This window comes from Oncorhynchus keta, chromosome 36 (assembly GCF_023373465.1).
Source record: "Oncorhynchus keta strain PuntledgeMale-10-30-2019 chromosome 36, Oket_V2, whole genome shotgun sequence".
In the NCBI taxonomy this organism is placed as follows: domain Eukaryota; kingdom Metazoa; phylum Chordata; class Actinopteri; order Salmoniformes; family Salmonidae; genus Oncorhynchus; species Oncorhynchus keta.
The window spans coordinates 6,108,659-6,129,318 of record NC_068456.1 but is presented as its reverse complement, the minus strand read 5'-3'; the positions used below and the strand labels follow the sequence as shown (position 1 = coordinate 6,129,318).

Here is a 20,660-nt window from a genome sequence, read left to right as displayed (position 1 = left end):
TGCGTTCAACCACCTCTGGCCTGCTCGCCTCCCTACCACTGAGGAAGTACAGTTCCCGCTCAGCCCAGTCAAAACTGTTCGCTGCTCTGGCTCCCCAATGGTGGAACACACTCCCTCACGACGCCAGGACAGCGGAGTCAATCACCACCTTCCGGAGACACCTGAAACCCCACCTCTTTAAGGAATACGTAGGATAGGACAAAGTAATCCTTCTCACCCCCCTTAAAAGATTTAGATGCACTATTGTAAAGTGGCTGTTCCAAGGTGAATGCACCAATTTGTAAGTCGCTCTGGATAAGAGCGTCTGCTAAATGACTTAAATGTAAATGTAAATGTTAAAAACATTGGACCCAGAGGATCTTGGTGGCCCTAAAGGTGTTAAGTACTGTCACTGTTTCATCAAAGTAGTTAGAGCAAATTTATTTCATCCTTCATCGCAAATATGCTCCACAACCACTGTGATGGCATGACAATATTACTAGAATGTTCTATGTATTCACAGTACATATCAATCTATGGAGCCAGTGCTGAAAATGGCCAGTTGGCCCCTTGAAGATTTTAGCGGTCACATGTTGCCTTACCCTTTCTCCTCGTCCCCTAACTAGACCTGAATCAAACTGGCACGGCACACAGTCAAGTTAGAGTGTGTTTTTTAAATTGTATTTGTTTTTTTTTAACACAGTGTTGAAATAGGACCACAGGCCCTGTGATGTTTGTTCTGTATCTGTAAATGATGGGCGGATAATGATGGTATATAAACACACATAAATGCATCCTGTTTTTTTTTTTTTTCTGTCTCAACTCCAGTGATTCATGGGCCATGGAATGGCGTTACAGGAATGCACTGATCACTCAGTACTACCCGTTGCTGCTTCTCTCTCACCACTTTTCATTGAGTAAACAAGCCCAGGGAGGCAAAAGAGAGGGCTGAATGAATGGAAGTATAAACGGATCAATCAGTATACGAACGAATTAATGTAAGACGATGCATTGGGGTTCTCTGCCCTAAGCATCTAGATACATGTTGATAATCACTCAATGTACTACAGGGTTCTACACTAACCTTTTTCAGTTGGTGGCACCTGCACATGATTTTGGTCGCACCAATTTTCTTCAAATAAAATAGTTGATCATGACCTGGCCTGTAGCCCATAATGTGCCTGCATTCCATACAGATCCAAGCTAATAATGACTAGCTGTCTTTCAAGGGAGCATGCCCTTGTCTTCTTACATTGATTTGGATACTGTAACAGCAAAGACAATATACTTAAAATAAAGTGCAACATGTGTTTATTGCGGATTTCAAAGTGCCATGTGTTATTTTCTGTGAAATCCTCTAGGGGGCAGGATTTGGAAAAAATTATACTTTTAATACCAAAACGATACCACAGCAACAACAACAAAAAATGGGGGAAGGACAGATTTTTTTTTTAGATTTTTTTTTTTTACATGTCTAATTTCAGAAACACACTTTTTAAAATATAAAAACAACTAAATTGGATGTTTCAAGGCCATAGCAATGCTTAAACCACATCAGGGGACTAGTTGTTAGAATATCTGAGAAATTTCAATTTTTTGTTTTGTTGTGTCGTTAACTTTTTAATTCAGGTGCGCACCAGCCAGACAGTTGAGTTTGTCTAGCTGTGTTTCTGCAGCGCATTTGTAATGGAGTTTTCAAAACAAATGTCCACTGGATTGATGCAAATAATCGTCATTGTGCCAGGTAGGCATTGGCTCCTTTGTGGTTACCTTTTTAATTGGCTATCCATCATTAGCATTGCTAACGGCTACAGAAAGTGATAGACATATAGGCCCTACGCACACAGCAATAGTATCAATAATTTATAGGGGAAAAAAACAAGTTGAAGCCAACATTCAATGTTGTCTTGCCCATAATATCCGCACATGGTTTTACACAACAAGCGTAATAGACAACCGCAACAGAAGCGACAGGAAACAGACACTCATTAACACTGATTAGAAATGAAATATCAGAAAATTATATTGGAGCAGGAGAACTTATAAATAAGCTACAATGACTTTTCAAGGACCAAAGAGCCTAGAGGAGATGTGTGATTATCAAGGCTATCCATGATGACTGAATTGCGTATCGCAAATATTCAACCAAGACTTAACTTTTTAAATACCTTGTTTGCGTACCCATTCTTACCATAGCATTTACTGGTAGATATAACTTGCAACATATTTCTTACTGCTTTCCTACCCCTACTGTCTTCGCTCCACGCAACAACCAGCTGTTTGAGAGCTGCGCGCTCTCTCTGCCCAATAGATTATCTATAGGCTATATATGTGCAACGCGCATGAATGAACAGATTTGGGAATCCATATTAAAAATAAAAATATATATTTTTAAATGTAGCCTAGATTAAAAATAACATTATTACAATATTATTTTCACTGGCCCAAGCTGGCCACTGACGGGATGACCCGGAGGGTTTCTAAAACATCCCGTGTTGAGCACAGTCTGGCATTCCCGTACTGTTGTTGCCTCTTCATAAAGTTGGTTTATTTTTGGTCGTTTGCACATTTTACTGTTTGAATAAATCATGACCATAAAAAAAAGCAAATTGTGAACTAAAAACAAACGTGACCAGGGAAAATGTTCAAGGGCACTCTTGTGACCACTTAAAATCAGTGTCGCACTGCAAAGTTAACCTGTCGCAAATACGACTGTTTTGGTCGCAGTATCGAACCCTGTACTAGTACATTGTGTGCAGGTGCAAAAAAATAAATGATGCACAACAATTTGGAGAATGGCCGTCCATTCAGAATGTTAAGTCCTGTATTGGCCCGTACAGTGCATTCGTAAAGTATTCAGACCCTTCACTTTTGCCACATTTTGTTACGTTTCAGCCTTATTCAAAAATGTATTAAAACATGTTTTCCCCCTCCATCAATCTACACACACTGCCCCATAATGACAAAGCAAAAACGGAAATATCACATTTACATGGATTCAGACCGTTTACTCAGTACTTTGTTGAAGCACCTTGGCAGCGATTACAGCCTCGAGTCTTCCTGGGTATGACGCTACAATCTTGGCACACCTGTATTTGGGGAGTTTCTCCCATTCTTCTCTGCAGAACCTCAAGCTCTGCTAGGCTGGATGGGGAGCATCGCTGCACAGCTATTTTCAGGTCTCTCCAGAGATGTTAGATCGGGTTCAAGTCCGGGCTTTGGCTGGGACACTCAAGGACATACAGAGACATACAAATTCCTGCGTTGTCTTGGCTGTGTGCTTAAGGTCGCTGTCCTGTTGGAAGGTGAGCCTTCGCCACAGTCTGAGGTCCTGGAGCAGGTTTTCATCAAGGATCTCTCTGTACTTTGCTTTGTTCATCTTTGCCTCGATCCTGACTAGTCTACCAGTCCCTGCTGCTGAAAAACATCCCCACAGCATGATGCTACCATCACCATGTTTCACTGAAGGGATGGTGCCAGGTTTCCTCCAGATGTGACCCTTGGCATTCAGGTCAAAGTGTTCAATCACGGTCTGAGAATCTTGTTTCCCAACGGTCTTGAGGTGCCTTTTTTTGGCTAACTCCAAGTGGGCTGTCATGTGCCTACCATAAAGGCCTGATTGGTGGAGTGCTGCAGAGATGATTGTACTTCTGTTACTGGAACTCTGTTAGAGTGACCATCGGGTTCTTGATCACCTCTATTGCCAAGGCCCTTCTCCCCCGATTGCTTAGTTTTCCAAGGCAGCCAGCTCTAGGAAGAGTCTTGGTGGTTCCAAACTTCTTCCATTTAAGAATGATGGAGGCTAATCTGTTCTTGGGGACCTTAAATGTTGCAGACATGTTTTGGTACCCTTCCCCAGATCTGTGCCACAAAACAATCCTGTCTTGGAGCTCTACGGACAATTTCTTTGACCTCTTGGCTTGGTTTTTGCTCTGACATGCACTGTCAACAGTGGGACCTTATATAGACAGGTGTGTACCATTCCAAATCATGTCCAATCAATTGAATTTACCACAGGTGGAATCCAATAAAGTTGTAGATGCATGTCAAGGATGATCAATGGAAACAGGATGCACCTGAGCTCAATTTCGGGTCTCGTGGCAAAGGGTCTGAATACTTATCTAAAGGTATTTCTGTTTTTGCTTTGTCATTGTGGGGTATTATGTGTAGATTTGATGAGAGACATGTATTTAATACATTTTAGACGAAGGCTGAAACGTAATACAATTTGGAAAAAGTCAAGAGCTCTGTATACTTTCTGAATGCTCTGTAAAAGGGTTCAGCACCAGCCTGCAGGAGCTTACTCCGAGGTCACTGTGCAGAGATTAGGAATCTGGGTTTGTAAACAAGGCCACAGCTCCAGATCCCAGGAACGCCAATAGCCAGTGAACTGTACCCTGTGGTACAACGGTTCTATGTCTATTCATTAAAATGTTGTAATCTGCGTTTCTTTTTAGGATAAAGATCATGGATTGTCTTTCTTGTCAGATTCATTGATTCCCTGTCCATGTGTTGCCCCCACATTTTTGTTAGAATTTTTAAATGTTGTATTTAACAAGTCTTACCCTATTTTGGTAACGCAAGATAATTCATTTTAGAATGAATGTCTTGTGAATCAATCGGCCAGGCTTTTCACTGTGTGTTGTATGAGTGAGTGAGTGAGTGGGCCAGATTCTTGGCGAGGGCCGCAGTGTGTTTTCTTTCTTCTGCTGAGCGGTGTGTGTGGACAGATTAAGAGCTGTGGTCTCGAGCAAACAGCGGCATTAAAGCAATAAGCAGAGGGAATCTGAGCTAACATGCTGGGCTCCTTGGCCACACAAATGGCAGAGGAGAGATAGACAGCAGCATAATCCCTACATAAAGCACTTCCATGACTGGGTGTGTTTCCATTTTTACTGAGTGGTCCAATTAGATTGGAAAATGGGGGAAAATAGGCCTATAGCCATGATATTCTTGTGTTGCATAGACTTTCGGTTGTCTATTTCAAGACAATAAGTGACACACTATCCCTGAAGTTTTAGGTGTTGGATTTTCTTAACTTTTCTGAGGCATTTGGGGAGGCATTGTTTGAGAAGGTTGTTATAGGCAGCCTAAGTAAGAGACCGAAGCATTCCCTCATTGCTTAGTCATGTTGTTACAACGTCATTGGGTTTTACTGCCTGCCCCGCGGAGAAGCAATGTTGCTGTTTTCCTGCATATACTGTACTTTAGTCTCCTCTGGCACAGACTTAAAGCTGCAATATGCAACTTTTGTGCATAGAAATGTGAGTTAGGTCTGTCATTCTCATTGAAAGCAATTCTAAGAAGCGGTAGATATGTTCTATGTGCACTTTATTTTTCCTGTTAAGTTAATTTTTTAACTTTCTTTTTATACACTAGCTTCAAACAGCTGAAATTACAACATTTTTGGTTAAGGAAAATCTAGTTCACAGCGGTTTAGATTGTACAATGATTCTCTGCACTATGCTTGCTTGTTTTCTCACAAACTGAAATTATGCAAACTATTTTAAAATATGTAGCAACCAGGAAATGGCGGAGCGATTTCTGCGTAGTGCATCTTTAAGTAATCATCTATTCGGGCCTGACATAAGTTTTGTGAGTTGGGAGGTATCTAAGATGGGGCTTCCACCACTTGTTGTGGGCCCACGATGTGCCGGTCAGTGGCCCACTCCAACACACCTCCCCCTAGTCCAGAACCATCGCTCGCAGACCCAAACGTTTCCTTAACCACCGATGATGTAGCTGTTGCCAGCACTTAATGGAGGCCTTTCATGTTTAAACCTTTTCACTTTGTCTTCCATTTCCTTGAATTTCTACCTATGTCATTAATACACACCATTTTCACCTCCCCTGCTCAAGTGTTTGCTGAGGGTGTTAGTGTGTACTTACAGTAATTGAAAGGGGACTTTTTTGGAAGCGGTAAACCGGGGCTAATACGGGGACATTATGTGCCACGCCATGACGGAGACAAACTGGTGTTCGGTACTGGAAACCCTTCAGGTATCTGTGTCAAGACTTCTTAACTAGGCAGCGTTTATACACAATTAAGTAACCCACTTGTGTAATCAAACGTGTTGCTGTTTGCGTGTAAACCAACAGGGAATGTTCATCTGTTATTGACAGCATCTGGCAGAGAGGGGGTAATTAAAGGCACTTGTTAACTAAGACTCACGCTCTGAGACATTACCAGAGGGATCCCATTCTGGAGATACTCCTACCCCTCTTCACTATTTATGAATAGCCTGATGCCAGTACACTTTGTACTGTCTTTGCACACTAAGGCGTAGCCTATAGGCTACATTTTATATGGTAACCCAGTCATTGCTTAGGATCACTGGTTCCCACTCAGACCAAGTGCAATGCTAGGTGTAGAATTGAAGCAACCACACAAAGAATTTTACATTTTAACCACCCACACTTTCACACTTTAAGTTTATCTTCCTAGCACTTAACTTAACTATGAAAACATGCCAAGGAAACTGAGATTTTAGGCTGTGACCCTAATGAATGCTTCCCCATGTGTTTCAGGTACATTACGGCTCTGACAGACTCTGAGGAAGAAGAGAAGAGTGAGGCTGATGAGAGTCAAGAGGAAGTAACCGTGATCGAGCCTCTGGACGAGTTCTCAGCCCTCCTGGAGAGGATGGATGCTCTACACAATGGCACGGATGGAGACAAGAGGGAGTGCCTCCGCACCATGCTGGATAAGAGGACAGAGGTGGGCTTCTTCAACCAACAGTCCTAGTCTTTAGTTTGGATGTCCTAGGCCTAGAAGCAATGTCCAAGACTGCCGCACAGAAGAAATGCCAGCCCGCGCAGCCAGAAATGCACAATATTGAAACAGTTCTGAATTTATTAGAGTTCGCCCCATTATTTTACACTATACTTAGATCAACATTTCACTGTGAGACTTGTGAATCAACATAATATTATCCCCCTTTTTAAATGCATCAACCAAAACGAATTTTTGCAAGATTGAGTTGGTGACTTTGCTGAAGGCAACAGAGTAGAATTCTACTAACCGGTAGCCTACGAGCCGTCTTTCCATCACCCGAGTTTGCAAGTTGATGCGCTTTTCAGGTCAAAGTGCAGAGCCACATGCACATTTGTTAATATTCTTTGCTAGTTAGCGAGTTATTTGCCCAGTTAGGCTGTAGCTAATTATTGGTCAGAAATGGTGGAGTGACTGCTTCCTACAAGAGCACAAAACTTCCATATTTCTAGCTGTCTTTGGAAAGCAAGTCAGGTAAATGGCTTTTATATGTCTTAAAGGGGCAGTGTTGTATTTTGAGACAGGCTTGAATATGCAAAGAAGCCAATAGGCAGAGAGGGTAGCCTACATTTTTCTCTGATTCGCTGTATGGTAATAATAATAATAATGACTTTTATTTTGTAAAGTGGTTTCTTGCATCATACGGCGTAATACAATGCAATTCCCAGTCACCTATTTGGCCCATGTTACAGACCAAGTAAAAAAATCTCTCCTACTTGTCAAAAGGTTAACATCAAGCCCTTCATAAAACATGTTATGTCTCTAACATAAAGGGTTACAGCCTCAGTGTTCAAAGTAAGCACATGCTGGAAGTTGCACGGAATTCTCACAACGTTCAACTTTCCACTCAAGAGACCTTAAAATTTGCTCCATGCTGACAATAATTAGATGGGATATTGCATAGAAATCTATATTTTTCCAAAATAGCAAAACAAATACTATTTGAATCCAAGTCTGAGCAGTGAAGTTCCTCGGTGAAGCCTGCCTCCAAATGGAAGTCAATATGTGAAATTTATTGACACTCCTCTTTTCTTCACAGTTTGGACAGAACACTACTTTCTTATGGCGACTAGTTCGGGCCTATGTGGATGTCCACGACATCACTACCAACCTAGAGCAGAAGAAGACTCATGCAGAGACTGGTAATAAACCACATACGGAACCCTTGATCTCCAGTATTCACAGCATGCACCAAAGATTAGGGTTATACCATTCCCAAAATTTCCCAAAATGTCACGGTTTCTATTCCCCAAAATGCCCAGGTTTTTCAGAGTGTCTAGAAATATGCAACCATACCAGTTCCTGGTATTGGAGAAATGTATGTTCATTTGCACAACTGGTTCTGCAGGCCACCCACTTGTTGGCAGTGTCCACATCTCGGAGTGGCCTGGAAGTAGTCCTGGTGTTAATCAGCAACTGAATGACACCTGGAAAACCAACCAGTTGGCATGAACCTCTAGTATTGATAATATGACCTCAGTAAGCCAATTTCAAATCTGGCCACAAAGATAACTAGCAGGATCTGTGGTGAGCTTATGCGAAGTTTGTGAGCACAGCTGTATTCTGTCATCCGTAGGCTTATGATGAAGTACTCTACTTACAGCTAGCTATATGTGCATTAGCAATAATGCACAATGAGCCATTCACAGGGTCTATTGCGCCACATTAAGTTGTCAGTAAGACCCGGTTATTTCCCACATGCAACCTAGCACAATGGCCCATTTGGCCAAAACACTACATATAACAGTTAACTTTTCACGCTCTTCACATGTCTAGAATGACGTAATGCTGTTGGCAAGAAGAAACAAAAGGCGACCGGCCGACATGACTATAGACCTTTAGCACCCACCTTGTCATCATGAAAAACTTTGAACATCTGGTTCTGTCCCATCTCAAAACCACCACCGACGCCCTCCTTGACCACATGTAGTTCGCCGACAGAGCCAATTGGCCTGTGGATGATGGCGTCAACATGGGCCTTCACTACATCCTTCAACACCTCAACACCATCATTCCGGACCTGCTACAGCATGAACTCACACAGCTGAACGTATCTGACTCCATCTGCCGGTGAATCACTGACTTTCTTCTGACCAACAGGACACAGCACGTTAAGATGGGAAAACATCTCTCAACACGGGGGCGCCACAGGTTTGCATGCTCTCTCCCTTCCTCTTCTAACTACACGAATGACTGCTCCTCCAACGACACATCCGCCAAACCACTCAAGTTTGCTGATGACACCAACCTGGTCGGTCTAATTTCTGACGACAAAAATCCAAGTACCATGGAGAGGTTGACCGCCTGGTGCAATCGCAACAACCTGGAACTCAACACAGTCAAAACCATGGAAATGGTGGTTGAATACAGGACATTCCCCCCCACCATCTTTCTCCCTCGAGATTGATGGCTCAGCCGTCAGCACTGCCGAGTCATTCAAGTTCCTGCCGGACCATCATCTCTCACAGCCTCAAGAGGGCGGACAACATCAGTGGTGACCAAGAAGGCTCAACAGAGGCTATCACCGTCTGGTTTGGGTCTGCTTGTTATAAAGGGCAAACTGCAGCGCATCGTCCGGTCTGCGGAGAAGGTCATCGGCTGTCACCTTCCCTCCATGAAGGACTTGCACACCTCCAGTACAAGACCATTGCCGACCCTGCCCACCCGAAATACCCCGTCTTTCAAAGACTGGCAGACGGTTTAGGTCCACCACTTTAACCTTTTCTTCCCCCATGCTGTGGCCCTCATCAGCTGGCTATTGGGCACATAGGGATTAAGTGACTGCATTAGACTGATTACTGCACATTGTCATCAATGACCTGAAATAGTCATCTGCATTATACTCCCTTTGCCCATAATGTTTGTACCATACAGCTGTGGTGGCATATAGGGTTGTGGCGGTCATGAAATTTCATCAGCCGGTGATTGTCAATCAAATAACTGCCAGTCTCACGATAATTCACCGCTAATTAACATACACACTTAGTATCTCCTGGCTTCCACGCATAGCCTACAAGCCACTACTGCAGACCTTTGGAACAAAAAGTCTAATAAATCCATGTAATATAGCCCTCAATATCAATTGAATATCCAATTTGCGCATATTAAAGATAATTGGAACAACTGTCCATGTTTATTCTTTCGTCAGCCAACATGTTCAGTAGGCCTAACGAACAGCAAAAGCACTAGCCTATGTCAATCTACTATCCCCCATAGTACAAAAGTTGACCTATTCTGTGCGAGAAATAAATATTACAAACATAGTCTGGGACAGTTATGGGATGGGATAGATCCCAAAGTATTACAACCACTAGCATATTTGGCAACTTTATTTGTGATACAAACCGTATCAAAACATATAGGTCTATGGGCCTACATGAGGTGTGCAACTATGATTTTTTTTATTTTTTTTTATCGTTAAAAAAGGGTATGCATTTCTTGCCTTACTGCACACAAGCTGGTGATGATATCATTCACAAGTGATAGGCTAATATTCCCTGTGGTTCATTTTCCTGCCAGCCAGGTAGACTAATAATCCTGTTGTAAAGAGAAGCAATGTGCTTAATGTTAGGAAAGTTGAGAAATAAATATTGTAAGCCTATTAACGTTGATGGGATCCTCTTTTTAATAGAGCCCAGTCACTGTTTTCTCACGCAATTGCATAGCCTATTGCCTCACAAGTCCTCAACTGGCAGCTTCATTATCTAGTACCCGCAAAACACCAGTCTCAACATCAACAGTGAAGAGGCGACTCCAGGATGCTGGCCTTCTAGGCAGAGTTCCTCTGTCCAGTGTTTGTGTTCTTTTGCCCATCTTAATCTTTTAATTTTATTGACCAGTCTGAGATATGGCTGTTTCTTTGCAACTCTGCCTAGAAGGCCAGCATCCTGGAGTCACCTCTTCACTGTTGATGTTGAGACTGGTGTTTTGCGGGTACTAGATAATGAAGCTATCAGTTGAGGACTTGTGAGGCATCTGTTTCTCAAACTAGACACTATAATGTACTTGACCTCTTGCTCAGTTGTGCACCGGGGCCTCCCACTCTTTCTATTCTGGTTAAAGCCAGTTTGTGCTGTTCCGTGAAGGGAGTAGTACACAGCGTTGTACGAGATCTTCAGTTTCTTGGCAATTTTTCGCATGGAATAGCCTCCATTTCTCAGAACAAGAATAGACTGATGAGTTTCAGAAGAAAGTTATTTGTTTCTATCCATTTTGAGCCTTTAATCGAACCCACAAATGCTGATGCTCCCATCCCAATACTCAACTAGTCTAAGAAGGCCAGTTGTATTGCTTCTTCAATCAGAACAACAGTTTTCAGCTGTGCTAACATAATTGAAAAAGGGTTTTCTAATGATCAATTTTTTAAAATGATAAACTTGGATTAGCTAACAACGTGCCATTGGCACACCGGAGTGATGGTTGTTGATAATAGGCCTCTGTATGTAGATATTCCATTAAAAGTCAACCATTTCCAGTTACATTAGTCATTTCCAACATTAACAATGTCTACACTGTATTTCTGATCAATTTGATGTTATTTTACTGGACAAAAAAATGTGCTTTACTTTCAAGGACATTTCTAAGTGACCCCAAACTTTTGAACGGTAGTGTAGGTGTTCACTCAAATCGCTTCGTTTAAAAAAAAAACTTTCAGCTTGCATGTTTTTATTTTCTCCCTGCCTTTTTCACATACTCCCATCCCCTGCAGTGCTTGTAAGCAGAGTTACAATTAACTCACGACACTCTTTGCATGTCTCGTGTAACTGTAGCAATATGTTGGCCATGAGCCTCGGCTTATTACGTGCAGAACTATACCATTTACCATCTAGACTAGAGTCTTTCTCTTTTTCTCAACTGAGACTGTTGTGTGATTTGTGCTGAACAGTACAGACTGGCTTGACCCGTTTCTTCATACAGTAATCCTTCCTCATTAATGGGCCTCTAATCAAGGCTGGCCAGGTGCTTTCCGCAAAAGGCACCATTGTCAAGTGGTTTGGAAGCACAGACAGAAACAGGGCGATGCAGTGTTGGCTATTTTAAAGCAACAAAGACATCAAGTTTTATGGCCCTGTTGTCTTCCTGGATTATCTTTCATAACACTGTTGATTTTTATTTGTTCATCATCTCATGCCCAGTCTCTTCTCGCGTTTTGTGTGGCGTCTTTTTGTTTTTCGTTTGATGTGTGTTACTGAATGATGTCCACGTTATCCGTCTGGTTCTGTTGAATCTCCTCTTCTATTAAATGTAGGTACATTCCTATATGTTTGTGTATACTGTATGACGTGAACAAACGTGCTGCCAGTATTGTGTATACTGAGCTCGCGTTTCAGTGCAGTAGCTCTATTCATGTCCTCCCTCTTCACTCCCCTCAGGGAAGAAAGTTGGAGAGGAAGCCGTGAAGATGGACCCTATGTGTGCCGAAAGTCATCAGTGGTGAGTCTTTTTTGCTAATAGCCATAGGTTTAAGAGGATGTATGTGTAACATATGTTGCAGTCCTAGTTTGGCAACTCAATTAGTTTGTAGCCATTCGGTTATGTCATTTATGGCTAGGTGCCATGTCAGTCTAGCCACTTAAATGCCAAAGAGTGAACATTGTTACCTCTCCTTGGATGTCCGCTCCACTGACTCCATGCGTTGTTGTTGCCTCGATGTTGTGTCCGTATGAGGCGACAGACTACCAGGCCCTCACTTCCTCCCAACACCCATCCATGACCACATTGGCTGTGTGGTGTGTGTACTGTGCACACACACCCACCCTTGCAGAAATGGGTAAACGGAGGCTAGTGTTACGATCTATTTGAAGCATGGTTTGTGAAGTGTTTGTGTGACTTCCTTCTCCCTTGAACAACTGTGTGTCCCTGGAACTTTCTCCAAATAAAATAGTTATTTGTCACATGCTTCGTCAACAACAAGTGTAGACTTAAGGTGTATGCTTTCTTCCCAGCCGAAACAGTTTAGTAGAGTTCATGCATATATTATGACAACGTTTAGATTCTAAAAAATATTTGGGACTTCGGAGATGTTCGAGCACACTACATTTTTTTCTGGAGGCAAGCTGAAGTTCGGAGCCGAAGTCTACGCCTCTTCGTCGGTGATTGGCCAACAGTAGGGATTCTTCATTAAAGTCTTCGTTGTCGTTCAACAAGAGACAACTCGTTTGCAGGCACATTTTTTTTCATTTGAAAAATATTTGGCCAAACATCTTATAATAGTTCATGTAAAATTGTGCAACTAAGATTGCTTTGGCAAAAACGTCAAAATGAGTGACAGATTTCTTTGGTTATCTTAGATTAATTCAGAATTTTAAGGAAGTGTATACTGGCTATGGCATCTCAAAATGGACAAACGGTACTATTGCTACTTTTTTCAAGCAAAGGTTTCAGCTAGCCGTGGAAATCCTTACTTACTGCAGCGAGAATACATTTTTTATTTTTTTTTACAAAAATAACATGAGGAATAAATAACCAATGAGTGGTCAACAGGATATATTATAAACAGGAGCAGCATATGTGATGTGTTAAAAGAGCAAAAAGGGTCAATGCAGAATGTTCAGGTTAGCTAATTAACTAACGATTTAGCAGTCTTAGAAGCGGTTCAGGGTCCTGTTGGTTCCGGACTTGGTGTATCGGTACCTCTTGCCGTGCAGTAGCAGACGGAACAATCTATGACTTGGGTGCCTGGAGTCTTTGACAATTTTTATGGCCTTCCTCTGACCCCGCCTGGTATAGAGGTCCTGGATGGCAGGTTGACTGTCTGGTGCAATCACAACAACCTGGAACTCAACAGTCAAAACCGTGGAGTGGGTGGTTGACTACAGGAAATGCCCCCCAGTGATGTACTTGGCCATACACAGTACCAGTGGTGGAAGAAGTACCCAATTATCATACTTGAGTTAAAGTAAAGATACGTTAATAGAAAATGACTCGAGTGAAAGTCACCCAGTAAAATACTACTTGAGTAAAAGTCTAAAAGTATTATGTTTTAAATATACTTAAGTATCAAAAGTAAAAGTATAAATCATTTCATATTCCTTATATTAAGCAAACTAGACAGCACAGTTTTCTTGTTTTTTAAATTTACAGATAGCAGGGGCACACTCCAACGCTCAGACATATATTTAGTGAATCCACCAGATCAGGTAGTAGGGATGACCAAGGATGTTTTCTTTATAAGTGTATGAATTGGACCATTTTCCTGTGTTGCTACTCATTCAAAATGTAACAAGTACGTTTGGGGGTCAGGGAATATGTATGTAGTAAAAAGTACATAATTTGCTTTAGGAATGTAGTTAAATAAAAGGTAAAGTTGCCAAAAATAGTGAACTACAACTACAAAAAAAACTGCATAAGTAGTACTTTAAAGTATTTTTACTGAAGTACTTTACACCACTGCGCATTACCCTCTATAGCGCCATGCAGTTTCCATACCAAGTGGTGATGCAGCCAGTCTGAAAAACAGCTTCTATCTCAAGGTCATCAGACTGTTAAATATCCATAACTAGGCGGCTACCACCCGGTTACTCAACCCTGCGCCTTAGAGGCTGCTTCCCTATGTACATAGACATTAATGGTCACTTTAATAATGTTTACATACTGCTTTACTCATTTCATATGTATATACTGTATTCTACTGTATTTTAGTCAATGCCACTCAAACATTGCTCGTCCTAATATTGATATTTCCTAATTCCGTTCTTTTACTTTTAGATGTGAATTGTTAGATACTACTGCACTGTTGGACATAAGAACACAAGCATTTCGCTACACCTGCAATAACATCTGCTAAATATGTGTATGTGACCAATAAGGTTTGTCTATAATGCATTTTATCCTTGTAACTGTGAATCAAATATAATGATCATGAACGTTGATACTGTAAATGACACGTTTGGAAATATTAAGTGCACATTTGGACTCAAGGGTGTTGGGTTTTGCTTGTATGACGTCAAAGTCGTATTTATTATAATCAACATCTCGTCTTTCAGAACCCATTGACTCCTCTCAATTTACAGCATTTCCCTCTGTCAACAACAAATGTGCAAAAGTAGCCCAATTAGTGGGAGGGATAGGGGCATCTCGTCATGTGCGGTGCTCATGTTTAAAACGTCTGTCAGTCAAAAACCATGCCGCGCTGTGAAGCGGAGAAACCGAGCTCTGACGAGGCTGTGAGTGGAAAGGCCTATGTTAATTAAGGGCCTGAGACAGAGTGAAAACATGCAGCTTGAGTTGCCTCGGGACAGAAGTTCAGAAGCCTATAGTTTTGGGTGAGTGACAGAGTTGTCCTGCGGTCCCTAGAATAGTGACTCAGGCCTTTTGCGTTGTAATGTGTGTCCGGAATCTTGTCCTTACAAGCATCTGGGTTTAGAGTGCATTGCAATCTCTGCCAGTTAAAATAGGACAAGGCCAATCATCACAGATTCAGGAAAATATTCCCCAGACAGATTGATTTAAGATTGTGTATGCGTGCATGTCTTCGTTATGCTGCCAAAGCACACCAAGCCATGGCAGGAGATTGTCTGATTTGTATGAGCTAATCTTGATGATAACCTCATTTATGTTGTGTTAACCCCATGCTAGTGAAACTGGTGCACTCTGTGTAGTATTTAATAAAGACTTAAAAATTACATCTTGCGAATGAGGGCCAATTTTAATACAGCTGACATGTTTTGCCACGATAATAATAATAGTGATGTGTTTATCTCAACATAACATGCAGTACATTTGGAAAGTTCATACTTTTCATACTCCTTCCCTTTTTCCACATTTTGTTAAGTTACAGTCTTATTTTCTAAAATGTATTAAATAATTTGTTTCCCTCATCAATCTACACACAATACCCCATAATGATAAAGCAAAAACATGTTTTTTGATATTTTTGCGAATGTATAAAAAAAATAAGAAATACCTTTTATTTACATAAGTATTCAGACCCTTTGCTATGAGACTCAAATTGAGCTCCGGTGCATCCTGTTTCCATTGATCAACTTGATAAGAGTCCACCTGTGGTTAATTCAATTGTTTGGACATGATTTGCAAAGGCACACACCTGTCTATACAGTGGGGCAAAAAAGTATTTAGTTCAGCCACCAATTGTGCAAGTTCTCCCACTTAAAAAGATGAGAGGCCTGTCATTTTCATCAAGATGCGCAAGATGACGAGCTCGACACTGACCCCCCCCATCAATAGCTTCTTCAACCCGGGGTTAGCAGCAGGATCAGCCGCCGTATCCACCACCACCTCTGCTACCAAGCAAATATCGATAGTGGTAAACAAGAATGAAGTGCTAGCAGCCAAACAGCTGTGCTGCTTTCCCTGTGAAAGTAGGCATCTTCAATGGCGTTGCCAGACAAATCACCCCCTTCCTCACCATGTACAAACCCAAACTGCCCTTCCTGAGTAAGGACATGTTAAAAATGATGAAAGGTAAAGAAATATGGATAATTATTGATAAGTTGACCACAATTTGTATGTGCGTGTGATACGATTGATACAGTATTTACGGTGCTTTGTCTTCCAAATACATGGGACAGAAAGGATCATTCCTAGTGCTGTTTACTAAAATAAAGTATTAATCAAACAATCGTCACATTGTGATTTCTTTGGGCTGTTTTATGTGTACATTAATGGAATTAAAACTGTTAAAATGAAATCTAGAATCCAAGTTTCCTATCCGAGCTTAAACTAAAGAACAATATTCAATAGCTCACAGCTCATGGAACGCTTGTGAAGGAAAACACCTTGAAGGAAGCCACCTCAACACAGAAGCTCCTCCAAGTTCCATTTGAGGCCAGCAGCGCAAGGACAGTTCAATGATTAACACTGGATTTGCACCAGAAACAACCCTCAATCAATTCAAATCTTCCAGAAAGATTACAGAGAGGCATGTGCTGGAGATCAAGATGGACTGCAGGAGACTCGTGATCACACTGCTGGAGAAGGTCATGAAGAAGGCTCCAGTGCACCACCATATGGTGAGAAGCATGCAGTGCTTTGAGCCAAGACGGATGGCAATATCCAAACAGCTGTGCCTACCACAGATAAAGAGAATACTGCTTACACTCCTTACTGCCAACCATGTGGAGGAGCCCGTGTGTGACGATGTTCTGAGAGCGGTCAGAGAGATTTGTGACACTGCTGCACTCCAAGCCAGCTTCAGAGATTTTGACCCCAAGACAAACCGGGTGGACACACTCCTGCAGGAGACCATGGGATCAAAAGATGCCTTCTCCAGGCTGTGGGATGTCGTTCAGATGCTGTTTGTCCTGTCTCATGGACAGGCTAGTGTGGAGAGGTGACTCTCAAACTATAAGGAGGTTGTGGTAGAGAATCAGAAGGAGAACACACTGGTGGCTCTGAGGCTCATTGTTGATCACGTCAGAGATGTTGGGGGTGTAACCTAGTTACAGGTAAGCTGTCGTTTTCATGAATTGTTTGTCTGTTTCAACTGTTTATGCCATGTCTCTTTTGACGTGGCCATTTTCTGTACACAGAGTACGTTTCTGTAAACAGACAAAGTAATCTACAGATCACCAAAGAGCTGTTGATGTCGGCCGCAGGAGCAAGGCTGAGGTACCATGGGTGCTTGGATGAGCAGAAAAGACTGAAGGAGAGAAGTCATCGACCTGAAGAGAAAGGGTCTCATTGATGAGCTGGACGACTTGAAGAAGAAGAGGGCCAGGGTGGGAGTGCGCTTGAAAAATCAGTTGAGGAATATGCAGAGAAGGCAGATGCTACAAGCAAACAGACTTGCATCGCAAAATCCATCCGTTTCTAACGCACACTGCAAAAGAGAAGGCATCTCTGCTGGAGATTGCTACAAGTTTCTCTTTGATCTGTTTTTCAATGAAAAACTAAGCTGCCAAATACAGTTCAGTTTATCTCTGGACATTCAAGAAGAAAAACGCACTTATGGAGTGTGTGTGTGTTCAGTTTATCAGACTGAAAGTTATGTGTGTTTTCCAGGGGCATGAGGGTTGTCCTAACCCTATCCTTGCTGTGTCCTCAGCGTGTGTGTGTGTGTGTGTGTGTGTGTGTGTTCCAGGAGCATGAGGTTTTTCATAACCCTACCCCCTGCTGTGTCATCAGCATTCGTGCGTGTAAAAAATATCTCCTGCGCTATCTGGGACAGTCAAAAAATGTTAATAGTAAGTTAAGTTTAAATGTGAAACAACTTCAGGTTTGCGTGTGTGTTTTTTAAATCCAACTGTCAGACCACAAAAAGAAAGCACTTATGTACTTTTTTTTATGTCTCCAGTTTTTCCTGTTGTATCTGTTAAGGTATTCCTGTCCACAAATCATTTACAAGTGTTTATTATTTTAATCAAGCTGTTAGAAATAGGCCTTGCATCATTTGACAGTCATTGACTAGTGTCAATACCATATATTTTTTTATGAGCACATAGAGATGCCACCAATGATTGGTCATAGAAATTTGGTTAAAAGTAATGGAAAAGTCCTGAAATTTAATCTGTCAAAATATGTATGAACCCTGCATTGTAATCAATAAAGAATGGGGAGTTTTTCATGATGGAAAATAAACTGAATGGAGCTGAGCACAGTCAAAGTCATAGAGGAAAAACTGCTACAGTCGGCTTTTTACCAGACACTGGGAGAGGAATTCACCTTTCAGTAGGACAATAACCTGAAACACAAGGCCAAATCTACACTGGAGTTGCTTACCAAGTAGATAGTGAATTTTCCTAAGTGGCCAAGTTAGTTTTGAATTAAATCTGCTTGAAAAGCTATGGCTTGACATGGAAATGGTTGTATAGCAATGAACAATAACCAATTTGACAGAGCTTGAAGTATTTTAGAAGAATAATCGGTATATACAGTTGAAGTTTACATACACCTTTGCCAAATACGTTTAAACTACGTTTTTCACAATTCCTGACATTTAATCCTAGAAAGAAATTCCCTGTCTTAGGTCAGTTAGGATCACCACTTTATTTTACCAATGTGAAATGTCAGAATAATAGTCGAGAATTATTATTATTTTTCCCCCTTTATTTAACCAGGTAGGCTAGTTGAGAACAAGTTCTCATTTGCAACTGCGACCTGGCCAAGAAGAAGCAAAGCAGTTTGACACATACAAAACCACAGAGTTAAACATGGATTAAACAAACACAATCAATAATACAGTAGACAAATATTTTAACAGCATGTGCAAATGAGGTAGGATAAGAGAGGTAAGGCAATAAATAGGCCATGGTGGCGAAGTAATTACAATATAGCAATTAAACACTGGAATGGTAGGAAGATGATTGCAAGTAGAGATACTGGGGTGCAAAGGAGCAAGATAAATAACTAAATAAATACAGCATGGGGATAAGGTGGAGTGGATGGGCTATGTACAGGTGCAGTGATCATTGAGCTGCTCTGACAGCTGGTGCTTAAAGCTAGTGAGGGAGGTAAGTCTCCAGCTTCAGAGATTTTTGCAGTTCGTTCCAGTCATTGGCAGCAGAGAACTGGAAGGAGAGGCGGCCAAATGAGGAATTGGCTTTGGGGGTGACCAGATATACCTGCTGAAGCGCCTGCTATGGGTGGGTGCTGCTATGGTGACCAGTGAGCTGAGATAAGGCTGGGCTTTACCTAGCAGAGACTTGTAGATGACCTGGAGCCAGTGTGTTTGGTGATGAATATGAAGCGAGGGCCAGCCAACAAAAGCATCCAGGTCGCAGTGGTGGGTAGTATATGGGGCTTTGGTGACAAAACGGATGGCACTGTGATAGACTGCATCCAATTTGTTGAGTAGAGTGTTGGAGACTATTTTGTAAATGACATCGCCGAAGTCGACGATTGGTAATATGGTCAGTTTTACGAGGGTATGTTTGGCAGCATGAGTGAAGGATGATTTGTTGCGAAATAGGAAGCCAATTCTAGATTTAATTTTGTATTGGAGAGTCTAGAAGGAGAGTTTACAGTCTAACCAGACACCTAGGTATTTGTAGTTGTCCACATATTCTAAGTCAGAACTGTCCAGAGTAGTGATGCTGGACGGGCGGGCAGGTGCAGGCAGTGAACGGTTGTAGAACATGCATTTAGTTTTACTTGCATTTAAGTAGTTGGAGGCCATGGAAGGAGAGTTGTATGGCATTGAAGCTCATCTGGAGGCTAGTTAACACAGTGTCCAAAGAAGGGCCAGAGGTATACAAAATGGTGTCGTCTGCGTATAGTTGGATCAAAGATCACCAGTAGCGAGAGCGACATCATTGATATATACAGAGAAGAGAGTCTGCCCGAGAATTGAACCCTGTGGCACCCCCATAGAGACTGCCAGAGGTCCGGACAACAGGTACTGAACATACTGAACTCTTTCGGAGAAGTAGTTGGTGAACCAAGCGAGGCAATCATTTGAGAAATCAAGGCTGTTGAGTCTGCCAATAAGAATGTTGTGATTGACAGAGTCGAAAGCCTTAGCCAGGTCGATGAATACGGCTGCACAGTAATGTCTCTTATCAATAGCGGTTATGATATCGTTTAGGACCTTGAGCGTGGCTGAGGTGCACCCATGACCAGCTCTGAAACCTGATTGCATAGCGGAGAAGGTACGGTGAGTTTCGAAATGGTCGGTAATCTGTTAACTTGGCTTTCAAAGACCTTAGAAAGGCAGGGTAGAATAAACATAATGATGGGTCTAGAGCAGGGGTGTCAAACATACGGCCCGCGGGCCGGAACCGGCCCCCAAGGAGGTTCGATCAGGCCCGCAGGATAATTTGAAAGTGGAAAAAATGCATAAAAGACATGGAATTAATATTTTTAATTCGCTGCAATTCATGGATTATCCGCTAAGGGGCGCACTCTTTCCATCAGAGTAGAAGACAAGCCGCATCACTGAGACAGACTGAAAACAGCAGACGGTATCAATGCGCCATCTGCTGCTTGTACGACGTTGTTAATACCTTGGTCT

At 41.9% G+C, this 20,660-nt stretch overlaps 1 protein-coding gene across 6 annotated transcripts in view; it reads left to right on the top strand.

Moving 5' to 3' along the window:
- LOC118369531 (regulator of microtubule dynamics protein 2-like) overlaps positions 1 to 20,660 on the top strand; it is a 65,573-nt gene that overhangs the window by 22,473 nt on the left and 22,440 nt on the right. For all 6 annotated transcript variants that reach the window (XM_035753972.2, XM_035753977.2, XM_035753971.2 and 3 more), the window contains exons 3-5: positions 6,508 to 6,697; positions 7,791 to 7,893; positions 12,124 to 12,184. In XM_035753972.2, the coding sequence (XP_035609865.1) occupies positions 6,508 to 6,697; positions 7,791 to 7,893; positions 12,124 to 12,184 (354 nt within the window). The remainder of the gene's footprint in view (positions 1 to 6,507; positions 6,698 to 7,790; positions 7,894 to 12,123; positions 12,185 to 20,660) is intronic.